Below are 21491 nucleotides of genomic sequence, written 5' to 3'. Positions count from 1 at the left end.
TAGCCTGAAATAGAGACTTCAGGTTTTCACTACAACTCCTGACAGCAAGCTTTCATGTACAATCTTATCAGAACAAACATGAAAAATAATGGCACACTATAAGCAGTATCAAGTCCATTAAAACAATTACTCTAAATGTTAATAAAGAATTACTATAATTGAAAATTTCTGATTATTAATTGTGTTGAGTGTCTAAATGCTTTAAATACTTTCTTTTTCAAAATGGCAAACATACCAGACATTCAGTCCAATACTAAAATTTCCATAGTCCAAAAGTGGAGTAAAGTGGATTTAAGATCGAGTGTAGGCCTTCTCCCACCTGGAAACCCCTAAATTCGCCCTTGGGAAAACTGGGAGGATACCGGTGGATCAGCGAGCGGGTGCGCGCGTCTGCGCGTTCCTGGTTGTAGACTGTGGAAGTTTCCCTGCAAGTTGAGAAAGGAAAACAGGACTGCAGCGAGTGGAGCGGCACAATTCACAGGGATAAAGAAGATACAGGAAACCAAAAACTTGGATTGACGCTTAAATTTATTTGTCTCCTGTAAACCGCGAGCTATTGTCGGTGTTCGTGGGGTAACCTCTCAGTTCCGTTAACGGCAGGTAAGTGAAAGAACTTAATTGGGTTGTCCTGATTCAGAGAAATGAAAATCACTTGAACAATGTTTTGTCAACCTTAAATTGAGGCATATCTTTTAATGTGAGGTGAACCTAAAGTCTATAGGGATAAACTACCGGGTTATCAAAACCAGTTTTGTTAACTTGAACCAAAATGTCATCTAAATTAAATTATTATAACTGACGTAAATTTTGCGTTTTTATTTTATTGTAGTGATAACTATCTTTCCCCGTTACTCTTCCCCCTTCATATGAGCTCTTGAACAACCAGATTTATCAAATGATTTTTCGCTTGGCAAGATACAGATCTCTAAATGATGGAGGGTGAGATCAGCGGCGCTGGCTTTTGCAGCGCGCTCGTGCGGCGCTCTATTGAACAGCTTGGCAATCGCGCGCATCCCTAAAAAGTTTCCCATAAGTTGTGATTCATATGAATTGCGAGAGAGAGGACGAGCGGATGTGTTTTGGGCCAAATGCTGAGCCATGTCATGTTTAAAGACTTTTCCTTGAGCCAGACACCTGAAACCTCTGAATCATACTGCATCACTAATCCTGTTTATAACTTGCTGGTGCAAGTAGGCCTAACCTATGCGCAACCATGACTTTCAGATGTGAACCTCCCATAACGAGGAAATAATATTTTAATTCATGATTTTTGAAGTTGCAGACCCTCTATTTCTCCCGTATGTGGTTAACCTTGCATATCCTTGCCTGTAGGGTCTCAATGTAATCTAATTAGAAGGGAGAGGTGTGTGTGCATGTAGTGAGGTGAAACTGAACAGGATGGGACAAGCTGTTGAATCAGCCTACAGAGGAGGAGAGCTAATCTTACTCAGCTAGTACTTTTCCGAAAACGCCTTGAACTTCCACTGTAGGTTGAACCAGGGGTTACATTTTTAGACCGAACTCTATCAGTCAATGTACCGGAGTCATGCAAATGAAAGGAGAAGTGAGGCCAGGGGTCATACAAGCTCAGGTGAGCTCATCAGCCACACTTACACTCGCTTGCTGTTCCAAAATTCCGGGATAACACTAAGATAAAATTTTATGTTGTCTTGTTATAGGGTGGAACTATTGATGGACCTTTGAACTAGAGCTCACTGTAAAGTGGGAAGAAGTCCCTGACTGTGTAGAGACTGCCTGCCCGCTATCTCCCCTCCCTCCCTCTTAAACCCAGCCAGCCTCTATGCTCATCAACCTGACTGTGGCCATCAAGGAATCTCGTGCCTTTCATGGAACACAGCCTGCCCTTCCCGCCCCTGCCCCTGCCTCTGTGGAAGTGACAGCCATGGAGCCGCGTCCAGTGCTGGTCGCTCCTCCACCGCCTCCCCTAGCACCTCCACCTCCTCCGCCTCCGCCTCCTCCTCCGCCCCCACCTCCACCTGGCTCCTCGTCGCCTTTTAGCCGGGCGGACAGTGCCCGTCGGAGTCGGCTGAGGAAGCTGAACTGGGAGCGCATCCCCAAAGAGAAGGTTGAAGGGAGGAAGAGTGTGTGGAACGGGGCGGCCTCGGGCGAGGATGAGTTCCCCATAGACCTCCATTCTCTGGATGAGCTGTTTGGTCAGAGGGACAATAAGCCCCAGGACAGAACCAGCACCCTGAGACGGCGGTCCGCTCTGCTGCGCTGCAGATCCCCCCAGGACAGCTCAGAGGAGGTAAGCTCATGAGGATAGCGGTGATGTTTGTCAGCCTTGTTTAAAGATACTGAGATATCTTGCACTTTTCTTCCACTCAGTGTTCTCCTTCCCCTCTTCACAGATCTCCCTGTTGGACCCCAAACGCAGTATGAACATTGGAATATTTCTACGCCAGTTCAAGATGTAAGCTTCTTTCTTCTTAACTAGAGCAGAAACAAATAGTTGATTATCAATAAGTGAATGAATGGAAGATGCTTCTCTTTTTTGCAACTCTTTTTTTGATAATTGATTCCTTTTTTAATTCCTTTTTTTTAAAGCAAAAGTGGCCAGAATTGCAGGTTCTGGCTACTCACATGGGAGGATTTGCTGCTTTTTTAGGTTTTGTATCATTGTAAATTGAATATCTTTGGGAGTGGGTGATTGGCAGACTAATCAATAATGAAAATGATCTGTTTGTGTCTGAACAACCAGAGGTTCAGACCAGTCAGCGTCCTCTGAGGAGCTACTGGCAGCTATGGGCGGGATTTAGGAGCGTGTGCTGGGCGACTGTTTGTTCAAAACAACAATGGCGGCCCCTAAAGAGATCTGATGCGTCATGTTAACAATGTGCTGCACTTGAACCGTTTTTGGCCTTTTTGTCTACATTTGCAGGAGGTCACCATCCGTCAAAACTGAGGGTAGTTTTAAAAGCAGGAAACAGCAGGGCCCCGGGGAACAGTACATCACTTGTAGTTGAACTGAAGTGTGTGGCCATATGTCAGAGATGGGTTGGTGTCTGTGTGTGTCAGAAGTGTGAAGTCTCATCAGGAGAGAGGATGTCTGGGAGGAGAAGTATATTGCAGGAGACAGGTGCAGGGGAGGGTGCAAACTGAGCAGCAGGTCTGGGGTTCTTTTAGGAGGGTGGCCGGATAAAGCCAGAGGAGTCAGTGTTGACACCTGCAGAGGCCCTTAAAGAATGTCTAATGTATAAAGCTACCCCCTACAGAGAGAGTCCCCACTGGTGGCTTGCCATATACATCCATCCCCTTAAGCCTGTTTAGCATGCTTGCCTAGCTCAAACAAAGCTGCCCTTCTTGAAATGAATAGGGCTGTTTTAATAATTGTTGAAGCATACAGCTTAACGTCTGAAGCATTCTCATTTAGATTGTGATGTTGAAAATCATGACCTGTGCAACCTTTGCAGGTATATAATATAATCATACACAAACATGGAAAATAAGTGCTGAGTTGCTATATTGTCATGCCTCCATGTGGGAATTGTTCACGGAAACTCAACTGACGAGCGGTTCTTTTCTAAACCAGATTTGTCAAGACTTGTAGGGAAATCCATTATGCGAAAAGAGCCTCCTGTGCACACAAACATTTGTCTTGTTGGGAGCTTATTTGCCTGCTGTTCTAAACACAGACAGAGCTAGTGTTGAATTGTGGGTGTAGTTTAAACAAAATATGGTTTTGTATTGTCAGCGTCTGAGTAGTCACTTCAATATCTTTTCATCATGTGATAGTTCTGTTTATAGATGATTTCTCTCAGCGTTTTGTTGTCAATAGAACTAGTTGGGACAGATAACACAGCACACAATGAGAGTGTAAAACCGTGTTTCCGTTTTGAAAGAGCAATATTATAATGATTATAAGAAGAAGAAAGATGATGTCTTAGATGTCTTTATAGGGAGACCCTAAACCGTTTGTGTCTAAAATGTTGAGCTATGAATGAGGAGAGTAAGCCACACACAGCAGCGGGCACATAATGGAGTATGAGCATGGGCTTGGGCTGTAAGATGAGGGGGAGGGGAGGGAGAGGAGGGGATAATGGAAAACTGCTGGACAGATGTGTCACTTAGAGAAAGTGAGTCAGAGGTCAAACAGTGAGGCAGTTCACTTTCTCTTCTTTCACCTTGACATCTCAAGGCCTTTCAGACATTTTCTCTGCACGTCTGCCTTCTATTTGCCAAGTGGATATGCCACTTTGTGTCGCCAGTGTGGCGTCAACCAACCCTCTTTCCTCAACACTTTTACTGATAAGAATGGGATAAGCCTGAACGTTGTGTGATTAAAGCAAAACAAACATAACATGAGTTTTCTTCGTGGGGCGTCAGGCTGAAAAAAAAACATGTCTGTTGTCATCTTTCTGCAGGCCTGCTAAGGAGATAGTTGAGGATATCAGGCACGGTTCTGGGGGCCGTTACGGAGTAGAGAAGCTCACAGAGCTCTGCAAATTGCTGCCCGACAACGATGAGGTAAAGTGGCTTTTTTTTTGGCATACAAATACAACAGTGACAACCCCCCTCCCTCGCCTCTCCTTTTCTCTTACTCATCATCTGGCTCTGGTTAGGGTAATCAAACGTTTGCCAATGAACCCAGTCGTATGATGTGCTCTGTTTCCAGAGAAGAATCACGCTGAAAGATATTGACGCTGACTTGGATTGACTTTTAACGGCATGTTGGTTTTTTCAATCGAAGTTGCTTCCCAGATTTTACTTAGCATGTGTTCTCTTTCAGGAGTCCCGCCTGAGGAGGTTTAGTGGGGAGCGGAGCTGGCTTGGAGAGCCTGATCTTTTCCTGCTGCTGTTGGTGGAAGTCCCCAGGTACAACTTTAGTCATAGATCAGATAAAATTACCAGAAGAAAAAACCCAGCACTTTCCAACTTTTTGAAAATTCCCCCTTATCTTGTTTATTTTTTACGTGACACTTGTCCTTACTCACATGCTTCACTTTGTGATGACATGCCCTTGTTTAACTGATGATTGATCAGGAGTGCCTTTTTGTCTCCACCGTCGGTTACTCACCCCCTGTCCATTCACTCATCCATCCGTCCGTCCGTCCCCCTCTTTCCTCTTCCATTAGTTTTCGGCTGCGTCTGGATGCCATGATCCTACAACAAGAGTTTGACCCTGCTGTGACCTCTCTCTGTGTGGCAGCCAGATGTCTGAGGGAGGCGGCCAGAGGTAAAGTTAACAGCAGGGAGCTGTGCACACCACCACTATAAAGATCTAGGTCTCCTTTCAATGCTCCTAGAATTGGTCTAGAGTGGTAAAGTTTTTACCTAGAATGCAAATGGGATTAGGATTCAGAAAAGCCTACTTATCTATGAGATAGAAGTTTTAGTTCCCCAGTCAGCTTGAGTGTCAGTTCTTCAAAGATGCTGACTCATTTTAAGGCCTTGACGTCTGCTGCATACACATCCATCCTTATTTATTCCTCAACCTTGAAGCCCAGTAATTAATTTCCTGTCTTCTCTCCTAGAACTGCTGAGCTGTCCTGAATTACACTCCATCCTTCGCTTGGTGCTGAAAGCAGGAAACTATATGAACGCTGTGAGTGCGTCTTTATTTTTGTTTCTATACTTTTCTTTAGCCCAACAAAGCGGAGTCAGTCCTTTTTATCTGTGTACACAATACACCAGTCTTTCGGGGTCTGGGTGTGTTTTCAGGGGCGTCGCTCTGACCGTGCACCTGGGTTTTGTATCATTGTTTGTTTAAAGTTGTCACATGTGTGTGTATGTGTGTGTGTGTGTGTGTGTGTGTGTATGTGTTATTCTAACCTTGCATGTGGCCTCTTAGGGTGGATATGCAGGGAACGCCGCTGGTTTCCGAATTTCATCGCTGCTCAAACTGGCTGACACCAAAGCCAACAAGCCGGGGATGAATCTGCTGCATTTTGTAGCTATGGTAAGATCTGAAAAGAAAACCTCCTTTAATACCCAGTTAGAGTAAACACAGCAAGTAAGAGAACACAGCAACGGATGTGCCAGTCATCTAATGTTTTTTCTTTTCATTTGAACACTATTCTTTATGCAGAGGATGTACATTGTGTAAAGGTATTTGTAAAAAGCTGGACTTCTAAAGTTAAAAAGTGTGTATTTCTGGTTGAACTCATTTAGGGAAAATTACATTTAGCACAGTTGTTGCAAGAAACAATCGTTTCTGACCACAAAGTTTTTGGAAAAAAAAAAGTATCCTCTCAGGTTTGACTGCTCCACCAAGCATATGATTTTGTCAACATTAGCAAATGACATGTTGCTTCTTTTGAAACAATAGCTGGATATCATTTGTGCTTGTCTCCACAGGAAGCTGTGAAAAAGGACCAGAGTTTACTGTCATTTCCCAGCCAAATAGGCCATGTTGGCTCCGCCTCCAGGTCAGTCTCTTTCCAAAACTCAGATCCTACAGGGACTGTGTCTGAGGGAATATACGAGCCCTGTTTAATAACATCAGTACACCCTAACAGAAAAATCATGTAAATCTATTGCATTGTTTAATCAGAACAAGGCGCCCAGCTGTTAGCAATAGTTAGCCGCTTGAAAAAAGGGGGCCATGACAACACGGATAATCCAGGTGGATATTTAAGCTCTGCAGGAGAGTTTGGTTATGAGACCCTTTTCAAGATATATTGCACAGCCATTTTCTATACAGTTCTTATTATAATTGTATATTTGTACGTGTCCTCTCCTCTGCAGGTTGAGTGAGGAGTCTGTGCTGGAAGACTTATCCAAGTTAAAGAGCAGAGTGGTGGCACTCAAGGCAAACATCCATAATGAGGCAGAGATTCAGCAGCATACACAACCTTTCCTAGAGGTATAAAACGTATCTGTAATATATTAAATCGTTGTCTAATATCTTGCTTCAAAAGATGACTGTGTGTAAACTTTGCCTGTGTGCAGGTGGCTGAGGAACGTCTGAAGGAGGCCGAGGATGAGGTGGAGGGCATGCGGATGTCTAGTCAGGCTCTAGTGGAGTTCTTCTGTGAAGATGATGGCACCTTCAAACTAGAGGAGGCTTGCAGGGTCTTCCATTCGTTTTGCCTCCGCTTCCAAAGAGCTGTCCAGGTTTGATTTCTAAAACTGGATGGCAAATATATTAAACAATGTGTTTCTTGGTTATCAGTTTGCAAATCACATGCAATTATACACTGTATAACAGCAAACATTTTTCACTGATGGAAATAGTTGTTGATTAAAACATGTACATTGTCAAAAAAAATTGCATAGATTCAACTCAGCACTAAGCGTCACTAATGAATGACTCTTTCCCATTTCTACAGGAGAATGCAGAGCGGGAGCTGAAGGAGCAGAAACGTCTGGAGCGTCAGCGTGAGATGGGGGAAAAGCGTCGCTCTCTGGCTGTTTGTACAGGGCTAGACCCGGGCCTCAGCCTGGCTAGAGAGTCTCAGAGTCAGGAGAACCCAGATGAGCTTGAGAAACTCCTGGAGAAGAACTTGAGCTACACTTGGAGTCGACGGAGCCTAAGAACCTCTGAGTCCCGCCGGCATTCCCATTACTTCCACAACGACACACATCTCCACAACACATCCATGTTTAAACACTACCCTGAGCTGGGCAGCAGTCCCACCTCCACCAGTTATCACTCCAACAGCTCCTCTGACCATGAGACCACTGCTGTGCTTTGTAGCTCCCCAGAGACTGACGGCACATGTTCCCCTATTGACCAAGAACCTGTTCTGGGTGGAGGGAGCAGGTCTCAGCATAGCCGAGCAGCTAACCGGAGCAGGGAAGCAGTTCAGGACTCGCACATTGCCGTATTCGGTCACTCTCAGCATGGACATGGCTTCCCAGTCAAGCAGAAAGGGCCTGAGAGCATTTCGTATGTGCCGCATAGGCAGTTGAAGACAATGGGACTAGAAAGACAAAAAGAGATTTTACATGAACGCATGGTTTCGATGACCACTGAATCTTCACCCGATTCCTGCACAAACTCTGTTGCTATGCCCACCGATAAAACTGCCCTTGGTGTTAAAAACCAGACCCCCACTCACAGGCATAGATTCGGCCTGCCAGTGACAGACAATACTCGGCCTGTTCAGAGTAGATCTAACGGCTCTTGTGTTGATGAGTCTGTATCTCAATCTCTTCAAACAAGTGGAATACTTTCTCACAGTAACAACAGGACTGGGTCATTAAGGTACCACAGATCTGAGAGCCAATCACAATCATCTGTAAATGCTACAGAGAACGTCCTGTCACAACCACAGGTGAGAGAGACGCCCACCGTAACAACAAGTGGTGTGGTGCCGTCGCCTGATGAGGGCTTAACAAAGCACACTAACACAGAAGTGGCGTCCACACCTACGGAGAAGAACTGGATGCCCTCCAGTCTACCAGAGTTCAGCCAATCACAGCGAGAGGAGTACTCCGATTTGCCAAGTTCTGAGAGGGAGACGCCAAGGCCTTACTCCCGTGTTGGTGAAACACTGGAGTGCCACACTCTGGTGAAAGGCCTCCGATCCTATGATGCCTTGTCACCCCCAACCTCTCCACTCCCCCGACCCGCACCGAGCCTCTGCTCAAAGTGGAGGAAAGAAAGGGAGGGTGACCTCCGAGCAGGGACAAATCCAGTGTCTCCTACATCAAAGGAGGAGAGTCGAACCATGAAGATCCCTGTGCGTAGTGGAATAGGTGCCAAAAGGGGACTTGTGTCACGTGCCGGACCTTCAAATAGCACGGGCATTCCCAGGGTGCGCTCCAAAACGGAGCCTTCAAATGGAGCCCCAACCCCCGCTACCCCACCAGCTCCCAGCCGGCTGTCTAGTCCTCGCAGCACATCCATGCGCTCTTCTCCTATCACGCAGCCTGCAGCTGTTCAGACAGAGGTGAAACGCAGTAAAAGTACACAGGAGAGGACTGTAAGTGAGCCACAGACTCCAGGGAAGCCCTCCTTAACCCGCAGGACCTCAGACAGATCCGTACCAGAGAAGGTCTCAGGCAGCACCCAGCCAGCCTTTGTCAGAGGAACTCCTCTCCGTGTGTCGAAACGACTCGCCCCAAACTCAGAGACTCAGGTGCCCCCCCTGCCTCGCACTGCCCACAGCCCGTCCTCTGCCACCGCCAAGACCATACGCACAGCTGTCATATCTGCTGCCCGAAATAAAACTGCCAAGACAACAAGCACAAGCACCTCTGTGGTTAGCTCTAAAGCTCCTACAGCTTCACGGATACCTGGTCCCAAAATGCCCCGGGCCACTGCAGCTCCGCCAATGTGGAAGTGAGGGGAGTGATTTAGTGCTTGCACTTTCACACTTTTCATGCCTTTTTATGGATTTTAGTCTAATGTCAACAGTGTGGGTATTACTTAAGAGTGTGAGTCATCAGTCAGATTTTTGGTCTTAATCAGCTCTAGGTCAACTTTTATGAAATTTGCATGTAGTTCTGAGTACTTAGGTTCTACATATGTGAGAGGGAGCTGCACTCGGAGTATTGGGGACAATTTATCTCATGTGCTTTACCCAATAGCAGAATAAATCCTACCTCTTTGTACACCCATTTGTGTCCTTTGCAGGCAATAGGACACCAGAAGACCACGCATCTTACTACTACTATTCATATATAGAACAGCAGTAAAACAGTCTGTAGAACACAACCAAGTGACTTGTCCTAGTCTGTGCCAAGTGTGCTTTGAAAAAAATGTTTTATTTGGAAAACTGTTTCAGTCTCTCAAGCATTGAAAAAAATTTTTGTTTTCCATATGTTTTCCACACTTGGCTGTCTTTCTGTCCGAACTGAATTCGGTACAATATTGAACTGTTTATCCTCTTGTTGAGAGGCCTCATTGTTCTGATGCACTTTACAAACTGAAGAAGAGGCCGCAAGGAGATGATTACTGTACCTGTTTTGTCATTTTTATTTTGTATCAAAAGATTCTATAACTTTATTGAATAGCATTGGTTGTTATTCACTGTGTAATGTGGATTTATAATTAAAAAAAGACAGGATGAATAAAGATGGTGTCTGAATAGTAGTTTCTGTCTCCGAGAAAGGCCCTCATCAGGTAAATTAAAAAAGAATGTGTTTGTTGTTGATATATCTTTACATCTGTTCTTCAGTCTTGATTCAGAGGAGCACTCGATTTGAGACCTTTCCCTTTCAAAGCCCCCACTCTTCCTTATTAACTGGTGCTCTTGCATCTTGCTGTCCTCTGTCTTCTTGTCCCCCTCAATTTTCTCTCTCTCTCTCGTCTGAACTCCTTCTTGCTGCATCTCTTGACACAGTCACCCCCATCTCTGTCAGTGGCTGTTGTCATGGAAATGCTACTGACGTCCCGGGGAATCTCCTGGCAGAATAGTGGGGTGCAAGGGTTGGGGTGGAGGGTGACTGTGGGTGTAGGGTCCCAGTGGGAGTTCTCTCTTTATAGGCTGCAGTGACGCCAGAACCTCTTGGGAAAGGCAATAAACCGGTGCCTCTTTGTGTTCTTGAGTGTCCGATTGTCGGTCAGTACTGGCCTCTTAACCTGCCTCAGTGTATAGAGTTGACATCATCGACGAGTCTCCAGGGGTGCAGGGCAGAGTAGACTAAAGTAGTGCCTCTTTTAGCTGCCTTCTTGTTTTCTGCATTGATCTGAAAGCACTGGCTTAGTGAAAATAATTATTTGTCTAAAGTTGAATAAGTGATATATGGGCTTTAAGACCAGTGCTGACCATCGAGAGGAAAAGGACCAGGAAACAGGATTGTTTTACAGCCTTTAAATGTGGGGTATGTATGCAAACAGTGACACACTGGCATTTAATGGCGAGAATGTGACAAGTTCAAGAGAAAGGATCAAATCAGAGCATTTAGACTTACTCTGAAATGTTAACAGACTGGTCAAATTCATACAGCCTCCCTCACTAGCTTCTCTGCATTGCCTTATAAAATGCTGATCCTAGTTGTCACAAGTCATAAGAATCATCCAAACCAACCAACCAAGCTACCCTGTTTGACTGGAGAGAAGAGATCTGCCTTTGTTCAGGTGGAGAAATAATGACTACCTCATCCTCTCTAGGTTGAATCTCATAAGTCTTAAGCAAACCATCAAAATGCTTTGACTTGCCTATTTACTTATAATAAACAGCTACAATCTAAATAAATCAATGGTCAATTACTATTCATCATATGAAAAATGAACCAAAGTACAGCTACCCAAGAGTGTAATATAATTAACATGAGCTCCACTTGGACCAGCTACAACTTTAACAGGCTGTTTACAGGTTAATGTATCAGTTAATGAAAAACAACACATGAAGGAGGCCATTGCATGTAGGCCTACTTTAGTTTTGTTTCTAATTATATTTGTTCTGATAGATACAACAATGTCTCGTATCTGTGTACAATGAGAAATAAAGTATCTTATCTATCTACGTGTAGGCTAATAGACTATTAAAATATTGCAACTTTAAATGAAAGCTCTCAATAATAAAACATGTCCTGTTATTGTCACACTAGGCAATTTTTGTCAGCACACTCGTAGACAAATCTTAAATTTGTTTTACAGTGCTGTTAACTTCGAGTACCTCGTTCTGGTCTGCAGTGCACAGACAGTTTTCAACATAGAAAATCACAGGGAAGCAAAACAGCTCAACACATGGATTTACATCGCCATCTAGTGTCACGGAAAATACTGTGGCCAAATAAAACTACAACTACCAGTTTGCATTGTTTCCGTACGTCGATTTTAACGTAATGGACAGCTCCCCGGATGCGGCTGTGATTGACTATACCAGGCAAAAAGAGATCGAAAGAGTGGCGGTAAGTCACAAAATCCTTTAAATTTCACTGTTACAGCAAATAACTACTTCTGAGACATATATTAGAATGGGAGAGATTTTTTTGAGTAACCTGTGGGAGGTTATTGGGCTAGGAACAGACCTTTTTGAGAAGTGGCGTGCCAATAAACTTTCAACTTGTTTGCTAACTAGCTAGCTTGTTAGCCACTTAACGCGCTAGTTCCTTAGCTTGATGCTAGCCACCGGGGGAACGCCTAGTATCATAAGTGAACAGTGCGAAATCAACACCGGGAAATTTTCGTCTCACTATAAATTGCCTCGCTGTCCTTTGTTCAAAGACAATGGTTAACTTGGCTCTGTAAACTTTCCAGACAATGTGTATTTGTGGACGGCTGAAATTGGAGGTAACCTATGTAACGTTAATTACGTGGATGAGCTAACCTTGGCGGTGGTTAGCTTGTCTGCTAATTGGGTGATAAGTTGTTTCTGTAGAAGCTGCTTTCGCAAAGTTACTGGCCTGCAATCATCCTATTATCACTGGTGCTGAAAAGCTAAATATCAGTCTCGCAGAGCATGAGTTTTGCATTTATAAGTTACCCAGGTGACATTTTTTTTTTCTGTTGTCAGGTGCTGCAGCCCCAGTGGTCGTAGGCAGGATGCAGACCATAAAGTGTGTGGTGGTGGGTGACGGGGCAGTCGGTAAAACCTGCTTACTCATCTCTTATACCACCAATGCCTTCCCTGAAGAGTACATTCCCACAGTGTTTGACAACTACAGCGCTCAGATGAGCGTAGATGGCCGCACTGTCAGCCTCAACTTGTGGGACACAGCAGGCCAGGAGGAGTATGACCGCCTGCGCACGCTTTCCTATCCCCAGACCAATGTTTTCATCATCTGCTTTTCCATTGGTAGCCCTTCCTCCCATGCCAATGTTAGGCACAAGTGGCACCCCGAGGTGTCTCATCACTGCCCCAACGTGCCCATCCTGCTGGTGGGCACCAAGAGGGACCTGAGGGGTGATGCAGAAACAGTGAAGAAGTTGAAGGAGCAGGGCCTGGCTCCTACTACCCAGCAGCAGGGAAACGCCCTGGCCAAGCAGATTGGTGCTGTTAAATACATGGAGTGTTCTGCTCTCCTGCAGGATGGTGTCAGGGGTGTGTTTGAGGAAGCTGTGAAGGCAGTGTTGTATCCAGTCACGAAAAAGAGCGCCAAGAAGTGTGTGCTGTTGTAATAAATGGTTCCCAGATTTGGACTGTGGAGAGGGATGATGGAGATCCATAGATGCAAAGGAAGGCTGAGGAACAAACGTCGCCATCTGGCTGCCTCCATACCACCTCTGGCAGTTTAGACTTTGTTTTCAGCTCTTCTGTTACTCCTCTCTTCCTTATTCATCTCCTGGAGGATTTCACTCCGTTGCCATCATCACCAAAGTGACTATGCCAAAATGGGGCCAACAGACCAACTCCTATTTTCCTTGCATTTTAACTTTTGATATTTACACTTTTCTCCAATTTTACATCTGTTCTAGATTTATAGCTTCTCTGCTTTGCCTTATAAAAACTGATCATGGTTGTCACAAGCCATAATAACATCCAAACCAACCAACCAAGCTACCCTGTTTGACTGGAGAGAAGAGATCTGCCTTTGTTCAGGTCGAGAAATAATGACTACCTCATACTCTCACCTAGGTTGCATCTCATGAGTCTCAAGCAACGTCACCATCAAAATGCTTTGACTTGCCTATTTAGATATAATAAACAGCTAAGTAGAGGGTGAACAAATTTTGATTTCAAGCATCTTGAGTCCAGACATGATGTCATGACTCCCGGACAAATGCCAGTACCCCTTAACCAATATGCACAGATCAGAGGTTAAACTCTTGAGCTGCAGTTCCCCTTTTGCTCAGTCTGGCATGTTAGAGCTGTCTGGCAAGCTGCCTTTCCAGCCTCTTGCACTGCTCTCTCACTGCCACACATGGATGAAGAGCCAGTAGGCCTTTGAAGATAAGCCGGACCCATTCAAAGCAGCCGACCGTTTACCCTCTTCAGTAATAGAGGAGTAGGTGTCATAAGGCCTCTGCCAAATTAACCCACACTGGTCCAGGAATTTTCAAGCTGGCACAGCTCTTCTCTGTCTATGTCTTAACTCTTGAGGCTCACACCGAGTGCCATTAAAACATGCCTAAGAATTACTTTCTGACAGGATGGGAGTAAAAGACTATGTTTTATCTAATTATGTTGAATTTACTCTGTAAATGATTTTTTTTTTGTCCTCAAAAGTTTTTAACCTACGAGTACGGTTATGGCCAAAGTTGAATATATTTTTTGTAATAGCTCATGTTTATTTGATCAGTAAGATGTTTTTTGTGTAATAGTTAAAACTCATATTTGATGAACCAGATCTCCATGTCATTTCCATTTGCTCCATTTGTCATTTACATTATTGCCTTACATGTAAGATCAACTGACTATGACCACTGCCTAATTGATTCAGTCTAGCATATAATACAATAAGGGGTTTTAACTGGCTTATTCTAGGCTGTATTCACCTCCTTTTCCTATATATTTCTGGTTAGTGAAAACATTTAATCTTGGAAAAGCACCGGGTCATAGCTGCCTTAATTTTTCTACCATGTACTAGCAGTTTATCTACAATATGTTTGGAGCCTATTATTTGGTCAGGGGCCTTATCTAAACCAAAGACCAGCAGTGCTCCTTTGTCAGAGCTTCTCATTATATTGATGCAAGTGCCATGAGACCTTTCAAATGCTGGTCCATCCATCTCTGGGTTTCATTTTTGTAATTTTTTAAGAAGCTTTCTGCCTTTGTTCCTGCCAGTAAACACTCTTCTTACAGCCCCCTTTGTAAGACACAGGTCTTAAACTGACGTCTTGTGCGACAAGTCTGTGTGCATTTGTGAAATGGAGCATAGTGCTCGTGGCCCGTAGCTCTGAACAGATTGTGGTTTACATCCCTGCATTGCATGGTGCAGTGAGGGCAAGGCACTAGCACAACTTGCACATACGGTTAGCGAGAGCTGCGTTGGTGGAACGAGCCTTGTCACATCTGAAGACTTTTATACATTTTTATAAAATATTTTAGTAATGACTGATCGCTCATTTGTGCTTTCAGCTGCCAGTAATAACGGCAGCCCTTTTACTATGGTAATTATTCATTTACTCACTGAAGCGGGTTATATTATGTCAACCTAGATCCTGGCCTGTGTAAAGTCTAGAATAACCGAAGCGCAACACGAGCAGGAGATTTTGTGTAACAACAGCAATGCGGTTTGAGATCTGCCCAAGGATGTGTGACAATTTCCCAGATCGGTGTGTGGAGGGTTGAATGTAAGTGCACAATATGTCAAACTGCCGTGAGCTTGTTTTTTGCCATGTCCTGATTTCACTCAGATAATGCTGTTGAAGTGGAACATACACCTGTGGGGCTCTCTGACTGTGTCCCGGAGCTGTATGCTGCCGTGTGCGTGGTACTACGCTTTTACACTGGGAACTTGATTTGTAGAAATCTGTTTGTAATTGTTTTATATATAACAAAAGCATATTTGTATAAATGAACTAACAGTGAGATGATTTTAAATTATGCCAAATAAAATGGTTAAAACCAGACAGTGTTTCTGTGTTTCTGTTTTGGTGACTTAATAAAAGACTAGCAATAAGCAGAATCAGGACATTACTGAACAGCTGTAGGGTAACAATGGAAAAACAAAGTCACGCTGAGAACTGAGTCACACATTTACTCACAGCTACTGTTATTTTCAGCTCAGGAAACCACACTACGCTCCTGTAGAACACATATTTTACACTTCATTTTCTTTCATGTTAATGCCATTTCAATTACCATGTCCGGACACTAGATGGACACAGCCCTCTAGCTCAGCTCCATATCCAGAATAAAAGCCATTCTTTAAAGCCTGTTTTTTTTTTTTTTTCTGTACATTTGGAGTTAATGGTCTATACCCATCCAGTTTTCAGGGCCATCATTCAACTCCGCGGACACCCACAAGTTCAGTCAGTTGCAGGAGCTTAAAAACCCAGCACGCTGCTCACTCTGAAAAATTCCCTTGACCTTTATGGGTGGTGGCGCTGACAAATGACAGATGTGTTGAACTCCACCAAAGGCTCATTACGACATCACTGCAGCAGCAACATTTCGAGTCCATTTCCTCTGGGGGTTGTCTAAACGTTTTACAACCAAAACAATGCTGAATTTATGTTTACAGCCTGTAAAAGTTTTGTCACTTAGAGCTTGATGTATTGTTTCAGGGAACTCCGCCAAGTTTGAGTTATAAAAACGTTCAGGGGGCACAAGTTAGTAGTGAGATGAGCAAAAACTGTTGCTTTCTGCATTAACTAAATCAGGCAGACTAATGAGACTGGTTGTTGAGGTGATCCATTTTTGACTGTACTGCGAAAGTGGTAGGACATAGTTCAGTCGTCTGAAAGGAGCTTTCTCCTTTCTTTTTGTGTATAGTAGCTAAATAACACACATGCCTCATTCTTTGTACATTTGTGGTGGGCTTGATTTGATTGTTGATAAGTCTGGATTTTACAGTTTTTTAAAAACTGGCCTAAAATGATCTGAAGCTGGATCCCGACTGGGACTTTTTTATAATACATACTTTAATGGCATGTACATGATAAAATACATAACACATTACATTTAGTTGGGATAAAGACACTAACATAACAAACTCACTATTAAAAGGCCGATAGAACAAGAAAGACATGGCAAATGTACTTGTTACTTGCAGGATGTATATAGATTACAAAAATCAATTCATTGTTATTTGATTATGATTATAGACCAAAGGTAAACGAAGGCAGACATCTTAGGGAGGAAGTTCCTAGGCTGAGGGAAGGGGTTTTAATGGCCTCCAGCTACCAGAAGATTTATTAACTTTACTATTTTTTATAATCAATCAATAATGTTGCTTAATTATTACACTGGTGAGAACATCACTCATGATCCGGCGACATGTTACTCATAATAAATAATTGTATGACAATAATAAAATGGTACAAACATTAATGTTAACACTGCAGGAGCACACACTGAATTAGATTTAAGTCCAAGAGTCTTTTGCCCTAATGCATTCTGGGAGGCTTCCCTCCACAACAACCTCATATAAATGCTGATCATGGGGTTTTAGTTTCTATTCTTGTTTGGCTTAACCCTTCTGTTGTCTTTGGGTCCAATTTGACCCACTTTCAAAAAATATTTATAGCGGAAATATTGTTTTCTTTTAACCAAATTGCCAGAAATGAACATGGATGGTTCCATGTAACCCTCTTCTCTATTAAAATGAGGGATCTGGACACTACTTTTATTGGATTCTGGGTGTTTTATTCAGTTGTAAAGCATATTTCTGCTTTTTAAACTCAAAAAATTGGTTTATTGACCCTGAATTCCAAGATAAGTGTAAAACTTGTTGTATCAGTTGGTAGAAAAAAACATCAGAAATATTGAAAAAACATTTAAAAAAAATAAAACTTGTGTGCCGGAAGCCTAGGGGACAAAATGTTGAAAAATTTGTCAATTTCTTTAGCCGGGAGGACAACACAACGGTTAATGTTATTATGACGGCAGTTTTGAAGAAAACGTCATCCAAGATGAACAAATCAAACAGGTCCCAGTGCTCCACATTTATCTGTTTGTGACAGACACCAAACTGAACGGGCATTTGTTTACGCTGTGTGTGATGTGAATGTAGGTGTTTTTCATGCTGCATAGTCACACTGCGAACCTTGTGTTTGAACGTATCAGAAGGTGAGATTTTCTCTGTGCTCCATCTCGGTCTGGCTGAAAGAAATGTTCAGCTGAGGGTAAGACAACTAGTAGTTGTGCTTTCTGTGAGTCATCAGTGTGGAGAGAGTGGGAGTGTTGGTCTCCGCTGGGACCCTGACCTCAGCTCTGTCTATCTATCTATCGCTCCTCAATCTCCCTGGTTCCTTTCCTCCCTCTCACTGTCCGTTTGATGATGTGCTGGGTAAAGCCAAAAGGCCGGGCAGCTCTCTGCTCTATTCAGCCAAGGAGCTGGCAAGATTCCTCTTCTTCTCCTTGTCTTAAGATGAAAAAGCAAAAAAGCCTTGATCTAATAGATGGCCTGCAGCTAGACCGAGACTGAGAAAGCTGCGGTTCTGCATTCAAATCAAAGTGTTCCAGCCGTAAGAGAGGGAAAATGAGATTGCACAAGAACACAGAGGGGAGTGAAGGCTGTTAGCTGTGTTCCGAACAAAATAGGACTGGTGGCAGAGGTGAAAGAGTGAGTGCTGTGACAGTAATGGAAAGACAGCATGGGCATGCATTATGATTCAGTGACAAAGATTTTGGTCTTCAAATGTAAATTTTACAGTATGTTTTAGCCAGCTAAGCTAAGCTAACCAGCTAAGCTGAGCTAACCAGCTGCCAGCTTTAGCTTCATATGGAATGCACAGAGTGGTTCCATCTTCTCATCTAACTCTCAGCAAGAAAGTGGATTGGCATATTTAGTAAAATGTCAAACTAGTTCTTTAGTTAAGTATTTTATTTGAAGGTTGAGCGGAACCAGGCCAAATGACAAAGACTTTTAGGCGCTGAGCTATTATGAGCGTGTAACGAGAGATGCGAGCAGAGGAGCAGGACAGAGAGAACCAAAATAACAGACACCCGGATCTTCTCCAGTAATTATGTTGGTTTGCAGCTCGTAGGTGGGAAACCGCTGCCTGGCAATCACTGAAGTTAACAGCGTTGGGAACAGAAAGTCCTCAAGTGCCCTCTTCACATCCATGTTGCTCAAACACCAGGCTGATTAGGTGTTTCGTGTTATGTTGCCATTGTCGATGCGCAGTCCCAGGCTGTTCGCGTTGCTGTCATTCACTGATGTCGGTATCAACGCAGTGGGGAGAGGCCAGATGGCACGGGGTGCCAGAGCAAGTCAACTCTGACACTTTTCAGAAGCACGATCACACCACCGTCGGGCGTGAGTGATGATGTGAGAAAAAGGAAGAGGAGAAAAAAAAAGGATAGCTCATTGTGGGACAAGCCGTGGTTAGATGTGAGTGAAAGCAATCAATGAGCTGAGTTTGAGTTTAGTGGTTCTTCATTAAAATTGGATTGGAGACATGGCAGACCACACACGGAGAGCCTTTTGCCCTTCCCAATTACCAGCTACAACTTTGCTTTTAATGCTCTCTCTGAGCTGTCATAACTCATAGACTCAATGACCCAAGACAACATGAAATCAAATACTGTAAGTCTAAACAAGCCACGTTTCCACTAGTCCTCTCACTTTCCTTTCGTCCTTTCTCTGCCTTTGTTTTGCTTTCTGATGTGCGTCAGTGTCAGCTATCCCCGGGATCTGTCAGCAAGAGAGCGGAACCTTTTCACAAACTTGTCAGTTCAGGCGGCGAGCAAAAGGTCACACAGCAATTTAGGCCGGTACTGAACCGACACCGAACGCTTGCCAGCTCGAAAAACATCTGCAAACCCTCAGCCAGACGAGCGTGCAGCCCGAAAGAACTGATGAAGCAATCAGACACTGTTCCTCTCTGGAGTGCTTCATTGCAGCAACACACGTTTCAGGAATTAAGACAAAGAGTTGGTCTTTCTGCCCAGTAAAAGCCCAAGGTACAGTATATATGATCACATGATCTGGGATTGCCCTCCTGTTGGTCATATTGCATCCGAAATATCTGCCTTGTGTTTTGATTCTGAATGATTTGGCAACCCTTCAGCTCTCTAAAATTCAAAAACGTGCTGTATTTGCTGGACTTACAGCTGCGAAGAAAATGATTGCAACACTTTAGAAACCACCTCATGACTTGTTTATTCATACATTGACACTTTCCTTTTTGGATGTTTTACACATATGGAGCTCTCTATGGCTCGCAGAAATGGAATGTCACAAAAGACTTTGGACTCTTGGCTCAACTTTGCTGAGTCTTGTTGCAGACTTGTGTTTTCGCCCCCTTGCTTCTGTCTGTGCATGTGTTTGGTCCTGTGTGTCTTGTGTCCGTCTCTCTGTGTCTATGTCTTTTGTTGTTTTGTTTATGTGTGTCTTGTTGGTGAGCTGCGAGTTCCATTCCTGCTGTTGTGTTTTTGTCTGGTCTCCCCCCCTCCCCATCTTTCCTTTCTGTGTTTTTTTTGGTTCCTGGGACACGTTCCTATGTTCCATAGTATTGTTTGTTAATTGTTTAAATAAAATAAAACATATATTTCATCACAAAAAAAGACAAAGAGTTGCTGGTTTTGGGACTGTGGCCTCTGTTATGTGTCGAGGCAGAACATCCTGTGCTGCCTTGGTTACCGCTCTCCTGCAGCGCTGTGTCTGCTTTGATCTCATCCGTCTCGTCTTTGAGGAGCAGGTTTCACCCTTCTGCTCACATCGAAGTAGATTGTGTGGTTTAACCAGGTGGAAAATGCATGCTAGAGGAGAATGGAGCTATTTTTTCTTTCTATACTGTATATCTGGGCTTGGTTTTTTTTTCTCTCCCCGTGGTCAAAGGCCATCTTTTTTTCCCTATGGATCTCTGCATTTTGAAATGCACATTTGTATCTCTTATTGGTTTAGTTTCATTTGTCAGCTCTGAGGGCTTTGTTGTCATAGAGGATGACACTGTTACGGTACTTTCAGGTGCTGGATAAACTGGAGCAAGGAGGAAAAGAGCCCTCACCTTCCAAAAGTTAATCATATTGTCTTTAGTCCCATGTGAAAAAAGAGGATTGAATTCTCTCTTTGTGTATGTGTGTGTGTGTTTGTTTGTGTCTAAAATGTTTATGGATTACTGAGAGGTCTCTGCATTTGAGCCTCTTTTGGACAGGGCACACATCACTGCCAAAGAGGCTGTTGTACTTGGCTCGCAATACATAAACCTCATTGTCTGCTCTCACTGCAGTGTGGAAGTTGCATTTCAACAAAAAAGACAAAATGAAATAAGATCTGCTGATTTAAAAAGAGCTGTTTACCCTCAAGGAGTAATATCTGATGTTGGTCTCATTGGGTCTAGAAACTGCAGTTATTGCTTCAACTGTGACTATCATTAGAGTCTGCTTAAGCTGCAATTAGGAAGCCAGTGAAGACTAATTCAGACAAAAGAAGAATGCAACTTTCAATGAGAAGGTTTTGTTCTCTCTCCCCTCCTTTAGTCTACCTCCCCCTGTTTTTATCGCTTTGTTTCGTTTCTAATGGATCAGTAGATACATGTCCTGATGGGGCTCATTGTGCTTGTCTCTTGTCCTGATTTTAGCTTTCAAACCCAAGGGTCCAGACGTGAATGGTTGGATATTTTTTAATCATTCTTGGTAGAAGGATGATTCATTTTGTGAGATGTTTGGGGCATGCAAACTATTGATGGGCCAGAACAGCTTGCAGAAAGATCAGGAATTAACTTTTAAACTCAACTTTTAAGTCAACAATGAGTCCCTAAAGTGCTCAGATAAAAAAACAGAAATGAACTTCATCAATTCCATGACAACTGGGCAAAATCCATAAAGATCTCGCGGTGTGATCGAAAGCTAAGCAGCTATAAATGGACGCTTAAGGTAAGATTGTTTCCTTCAGACTTGATTGAGAAAATATTTTTGAGCTGGTATAATGCCTGAACAATGACAGACTGACAGACATGAGTGAATTGCCAAAACAGTAAACCCCGTTCTCTGAACCAAATGTTCACTGGCCTGAACCCATTCATCAAATCAATCACTCTTCCTGTCAAATTCTAAACACAATCTCTCTTGCTAAAACACGTT

The 21491-nt window shown here is 43.5% G+C and overlaps 2 protein-coding genes across 5 annotated transcripts; both read left to right on the top strand.

Annotated features, from left to right (window-relative positions):
• Positions 1-342: 342 nt before the first annotated feature.
• On the top strand, positions 343-9597 carry fhdc2 (FH2 domain containing 2). Of its 3 annotated transcripts, none has more exons than XM_032528391.1 (12): positions 343-600; positions 1680-2269; positions 2373-2434; positions 4386-4488; positions 4751-4836; positions 5097-5197; positions 5496-5566; positions 5813-5920; positions 6319-6389; positions 6709-6826; positions 6913-7077; positions 7293-9597. In XM_032528391.1, exons 2-12 carry the CDS (start codon positions 1802-1804, stop codon positions 9252-9254), a joined length of 3315 nt encoding a protein of 1104 aa, XP_032384282.1. In that variant the 5' UTR covers positions 343-600; positions 1680-1801; the 3' UTR covers positions 9255-9597. The 3 variants fall into 3 exon arrangements, with proteins under 3 accessions (XP_032384282.1, XP_032384284.1, XP_032384283.1); XM_032528393.1 differs by lacking the exon at positions 343-600 and adding an exon at positions 907-1591; XM_032528392.1 differs by lacking the exon at positions 343-600 and having other exon boundaries at positions 1635-2269.
• A 2090-nt stretch (positions 9598-11687) lies between these two features.
• rhogd (ras homolog gene family, member Gd) lies at positions 11688-15370 on the top strand. 2 transcript variants are annotated; one of them, XM_032528214.1, is made up of 2 exons: positions 11688-11766; positions 12372-15370. In XM_032528214.1, exon 2 carries the CDS (start codon positions 12401-12403, stop codon positions 12974-12976), a length of 576 nt encoding a protein of 191 aa, XP_032384105.1. In that variant the 5' UTR covers positions 11688-11766; positions 12372-12400; the 3' UTR covers positions 12977-15370. The 2 variants fall into 2 exon arrangements, with proteins under 2 accessions (XP_032384105.1, XP_032384106.1); XM_032528215.1 differs by lacking the exon at positions 11688-11766 and adding an exon at positions 11811-12157.
• The last annotated feature ends 6121 nt before the right edge of the window (positions 15371-21491 follow it).

Source organism: Etheostoma spectabile, chromosome 10 (assembly GCF_008692095.1).
Source record: "Etheostoma spectabile isolate EspeVRDwgs_2016 chromosome 10, UIUC_Espe_1.0, whole genome shotgun sequence".
In the NCBI taxonomy this organism is placed as follows: domain Eukaryota; kingdom Metazoa; phylum Chordata; class Actinopteri; order Perciformes; family Percidae; genus Etheostoma; species Etheostoma spectabile.
This window is presented reverse-complemented; position numbering and strand designations above follow the sequence as displayed.

What these genes read in the sequence shown, in the direction of transcription:
- fhdc2 (XM_032528391.1), top strand. Translation starts at nt 1,802, where the DNA reads ATGCTCATCAACCTGACTGTGGCCATCAAGGAATCTCGTGCCTTTCAT. An exon ending in TCTGAGGGAGGCGGCCAGAG is followed by an intron (nt 5,198 to 5,495) that starts GTAAAGTTAACA and finishes CTTCTCTCCTAG; the next exon opens with AACTGCTGAGCTGTCCTGAA. An exon ending in CATGTTGGCTCCGCCTCCAG is followed by an intron (nt 6,390 to 6,708) that starts GTCAGTCTCTTT and finishes TCTCCTCTGCAG; the next exon opens with GTTGAGTGAGGAGTCTGTGC.
- rhogd (XM_032528214.1), top strand. Translation starts at nt 12,401, where the DNA reads ATGCAGACCATAAAGTGTGTGGTGGTGGGTGACGGGGCAGTCGGTAAA.